The 5,095-nt window shown below is 48.1% G+C and overlaps 1 protein-coding gene across 1 annotated transcript; it reads left to right on the top strand.

The window, feature by feature from the left end:
* Positions 1 to 3,575: 3,575 nt before the first annotated feature.
* Positions 3,576 to 4,592, top strand: LOC145714902 (coiled-coil domain-containing protein 71L-like). Its single transcript, XM_081794432.1, has one exon. It carries the CDS (start codon positions 3,657 to 3,659, stop codon positions 4,443 to 4,445), a length of 789 nt encoding a protein of 262 aa, XP_081650558.1. The 5' UTR covers positions 3,576 to 3,656; the 3' UTR covers positions 4,446 to 4,592.
* Positions 4,593 to 5,095: the final 503 nt, after the last annotated feature.

The raw sequence follows: 5,095 nt of genomic DNA on the forward strand, positions 1-5,095 counted from the left end.
CAGAAACTCATACAACCCAAGAGCAAAATCCTCATCATCCTCATCATCAACATCCCCTTTAAAAATGGGCAAAGGACCTGAATAGATATTGTTACAAAGAAGCCCTGCAAATAACCAACAGATGCATAAAACAGTGGTCACTACCACTAAACATCAGGGAAATGCACATCGTGGGAAACCACAATGAGATATCACCTCACACTGAGTAGACAGACCATCATCAAAATTACAAGAGATAACGAGTGTTGGCAAAGGTGTAGAGAAATGGGAAGAACCCTCGTGCACTACTGGTGGAAATATAGATTGGTACAGCCGTTACCATGGAGACATTACCAGTACAACATGGAGTTTCCTCAGAAAGTTAAAAATAGTATTTCCACATGATCCAGAAATTCGACTTTTGGGTATATACCCAAAGGAAACAGAATCACTATCTGGAAGAGATATCTGCACCCCATATTCGTTGCAGCATTATTCACAATAGTCAAGACATGGAAGCAATCTAAGTACCTATAAATGCATGAGTAGATGAAGAAAATATGCTCCACAGGCAGACACATATTCTCTCTGTCTCTCTGTCTCTCTGTCTCTCTCTCTCTCTCAAGCATTACACACACACTCACTCACACACACACACACACACACACACACACACACACACACACTCAAAGTGGAATATTATTCGGCCACGAAAAGGAAGAAAACCTTGCCAATTTAGAATGCTCCAAGAGTCAAAAAATACCTAGGAATAAACCTAACCAAAGACGTAAAGATCTGTATACTGAAAACTATAGAAAGCTTGTGAAGGAAATTGAAGAAGATACAGAGAAAGCAAAAAACCTCCCATGCTCGTGGATTGGAAGAATAAATATTGACGACCTGTCAATACGACCCAGCGCAGTCCTCACATTATATGCAGCCCCAATCACATTGCACCGGCATTCTTCTCCAAGCTGGAACAAGCAATCATAAAATGTGTATGGAAACACAAAAGACCCTGAAGAGCCAAAGTAATACTGAAGAAGAAAACCAAAGTGAGAGGCACCACAATGCCAGACTTTAGCCACTACCACAAAGCTATAACCATCAAGACAGCATGGTATTGGTACAGAAACAAATACATAGACTTAATGGCATAGAATAGAGACCCCAGAATTGGACCCACATACCTATGGCCAACTAATCTTTGACAGAGCAGGAAAGAATATCCAATGGATAAAAAGACAGTCTCTTTAACAAATGGTGCAGAGAGAAGTGGACAGCAACATGCAGAAGAATGAAACTAGACCACTTTCTTACACCACTCACAAAAATAAACTCACAATGAAAGAAGGACGTGAATGTGAGACAGGAAACCATCAAACCCTTGAGGAGAAAGCAGGAAAAATCGTTTTTGGCCTCAGCGTCAGCAAGTTCTTAGTTGACACATCTCCAGAGGCAAGGGAACTAAAAGCAAAAATGAACCATCGGGACCTAATCGAAATAAGAATCTTCTCCACAGTGAAGGAAACAATCAACAAAACTAAAAGGCAACTGACAGAATGGGAAAAGATGTGTGCAAAAGTCATACTGGATAATTGGTGAGTATCCAAAACCTATCAAAAGAACTCACCAACTCCATACCCGGGAAACAAATAATCCAGTGAAGAAACGGGCAGAAGACTTGAACAGACACTGTTCTAAAAAAGACATCCAGATTGTCAAGAGACACATGAAAAGATGCTCAACAGCACTCCTCATCAGGGAAATCCAAATCAAAACCACACTGAGATCCCACCTCACGCCAGTCAGAGTGGCTACAATGAGCAAATTAGAAGACTATGGATGCTGTTGAGGATTTGGAGAAACAGGAACCCTCTTGCACTGTTGGTGGGAATGCAACCTGGTGCAGCCGCTGTGGAAAACAGTGTGGAGGTTCCTCAAATCATTAAAAATAGATCTACCTGAAGACCCAGCAATAGCACTGCTAGGAATTTACCCAAGGGGTACAGGAGTGCTGAGACATAGGGGCACATGTACCCCAATGTTTATAGCACTACTTTCAACAACAGCCAAACTATGGAAAGAGCCTAGCTGTCCATCAACTGACAAGTGGATAAAGCAGTTGTGGTTTATGTATATACAATGGAATACTACTTGGCCATGAGAAAGAATGAAATCTGGCCATTTGTGGCAACGTGGATGGAACTGGGGGGGGTATTATGCTACGTGAAATAAGTCAGACAGAGATATACAGATACCATATGTTTTCATCCATGTGTGGATCCGGAGAAACTCAGCAGAAGACCATGGGGGAGGTGATGGGGGGAAAAAGTTATAGAGAGGGAGGGAGGCAAACCATAAGAGACTCTTCAATACTGAAAGCAGACTGAGGGTTGACGTGGGGTTGGGGAGAGGGGAAAGTGGGTGACGGGCATTGAGGAGGGCACCTGTTGGGATGAACACTGGGTGTTGCATGGAAACCAATTTGAAAATAAATTACATTTAATAAAAAAAATCCAGGGGTGGCTCTTACTGAATATGAGGATAGCTTTCCATTTTCAGCACTTTATGAGCGTGAGGTAGTAGTAGCTTAAACTGCGTAGATGAAAGTTTTGTTTGTGTGTTTAAGAAAAGGAGCTGAATAACGACAGAGGCCTCTCACATGTATCACGTTGACCTTGGCAAGTTTCTCTTCTGATTGTTACCATGACTTATCACTCTTAGTGATTCACATAGTTTGAAGTCATCCTTTCATGGGGAAGTGGATTTCAGTTGATCATGGAAGGTGGTCCTTGTAGTATATTGTGAATGAATTGTGTATGTGGTGATGATGGATGGACTATGCCGGTTGCTTTCAAAAGCACTTACACGGACGGTGTAACACGTTTTCTACCCTTGGAATCCCATACGGTCTCTTACTACTTTGTGTATGACTTACCTGAAATATCATGAATTGGTAGGTAGTGAATAGGTTTTAGTGGCACTGAATGCCCTACTGGCCACTCACAGAATTCGTTGACGCTTTGCTCTTAAGCACACAATGGCTCGGTCTTCCCTAAGCTGCGTGAAAGTGAGCATGGATACTAACTAGGCAAACTGTTTGCTGCTCCTGTGAAGAACAGCTTCGTGAACTGTGAGCTGTACCAACACAGGTATGGAACCCTAAGCAAGGCACAGTATATCGGTATTCTTTGAAAGGGTAGAGTAGTTATTTCAATTTGGCTTTCAGTGCGTTGCATGACAAGGCATTTTATTAGCTAAAACCCTCTTAGAGTCATGTTTGATTGCAAGTTGTGTGTACTGTCCACCGCTAAGTGTCATTTCATGTTAGATGGAATTAATGGAGGCTGAAGCACCCGTGCATTCACCTCTAAGACAACCCTCTTGAACTCGTGAAGAATTATGGGCCTTCTCAGGTAAGACTAGGTACAGGTCTTTCTCAAGGGCATAATCTTAAACACAGCCAAACCTAAGGTAGCTTTGGGCAGCCCACCGTGATAAGATATGCAGACATTGTGACCTCACAAAGCGCCTGGTCTCCTAGCAACTGCGGTGTAACTCTCACAGCCTGCCGCCTGATTTGGCTGCATGGTAGGAAATTCATCAGGGCCCTGCGGCGGCCGCGAGACCTGGCAAGCGCGGGCGGCCCCTAGCGGCCTCACATCCTGAGCAGCATGAAGAGGAGGCGGCGCTGGCCCGGGGAGGCCCTGGCCCCGGCCGCCGGGGGAGGAGCCTCTAGCGCTGCAGGAGGGGCCGCGCTGGAGGCGCCTGAGGAGAAGGTGGTGTACATGCGGTGGCAACCGTCGCGACTGTCGCTGGCCAGCAGAACCAAGACGCTGATCGACGCTTTCAAGCTATTCCTGCCCGGCAGCACGGAGTTCATGAGCTCAGACGCGGAGCTCTGGAGCTACCTCTGCAGCCTCAAGCACCAGTTCTCCCCCCACATCCTGCGCAGCAAGGACGTCTACGGCTACTCCTCCCTCCTGGCCCTGGTCCCGGACCCCCGGCACCAGCGCCCCGAGGCCCTCCTCCAGACGCGCCGGCCAGCTGCCAGGCGGAGGCGCCACGGAGCCCGGACAGTGGCGGTCGGCCAGAGGAAGGTGCCGCCCCCGCCGCCGCCATCACGCGAGGACAGCAGCCCCCGTAAGCCCGCGGCACCCGGGCCCTGCTCCAGGGGCCGCACCCTGGAGGAGAGTGGGAGGGCGGCCACCCTGACGCTGACCACCTTCCCCACCATTCGCGTAGCGGGCGACGTGTGGGTCGAGAGCAGCCTGGCAGAAGCGCGGCTCCAGGCGCGCCAAGTCCTGGGAGTGAACCTGGGACCCGTGGTGAGACTCCACTGCTTCCCAGTGCCTGGGCGTGAGAAGCGGGCCACCGCCGCGCGACCTCTCAGCCCCGGGAGGACTTTTGCATGGAGGGATGAACCAGGGACAGCCGGGACCGCGTTCCCTAGTGCATTTTAGGGGCGAAGAAGCACCAGATGGTCCAAGTCAGCGCCCCCGGGTTGCGGCGCCGCCTTCTGGGACTCCGGGGCAGCTGTGCCCCTCTGCTTCCTCCCAGCACCTGGTCTGCGGAGGGAGGAGACCCCTGGAGCTCAAGGGAGGTCCCCTTTCGTCCTAACCCCAGATTGAGATGTCTCCAGGACTGTAGGGGCAGATCCATGTTCTTTCTTGTTCCCTCCTTGGTCTGAAGTCGTCAGACTTCCACCCCCACCCCCTCCAAAGGAATTTGGTTCCATGCTTGTGTAATAAAGCTAGGATTTCCTTGCTGTTCACCCACCGCCGGCTCCTCCCGCCTCATTTTTTTCTTTCTTTCCTTTTTTGACTGCCACTCTTTCTGGTCGAAAGATCGAATATGTGTGGAAAGTTGTTGCAATAGTTAGTATTCTCAATATCAATTGCAATCGTGGGTATTCTGAATCCCACACCTTCTCGCGTTTTAACTGGATTCCAACGCATTGACCAAGGGTATTTTCTAAGAATTTCTAAGAAATTCAAGCGTATCACTGTTAGTAATGTAAGGATTTGTATGGCTTTGAATGTCATGGGCTCGGTGATTACAAACCAAAAGATTCCAAGTTCAACTGAGTACACATTCTTAAGACGTTTCTAAA

This window comes from Panthera onca, chromosome Y (genome assembly GCF_046562875.1).
Source record: "Panthera onca isolate mPanOnc1 chromosome Y, mPanOnc1 haplotype 2, whole genome shotgun sequence".
Classification (NCBI taxonomy): Eukaryota; Metazoa; Chordata; class Mammalia; order Carnivora; family Felidae; genus Panthera; species Panthera onca.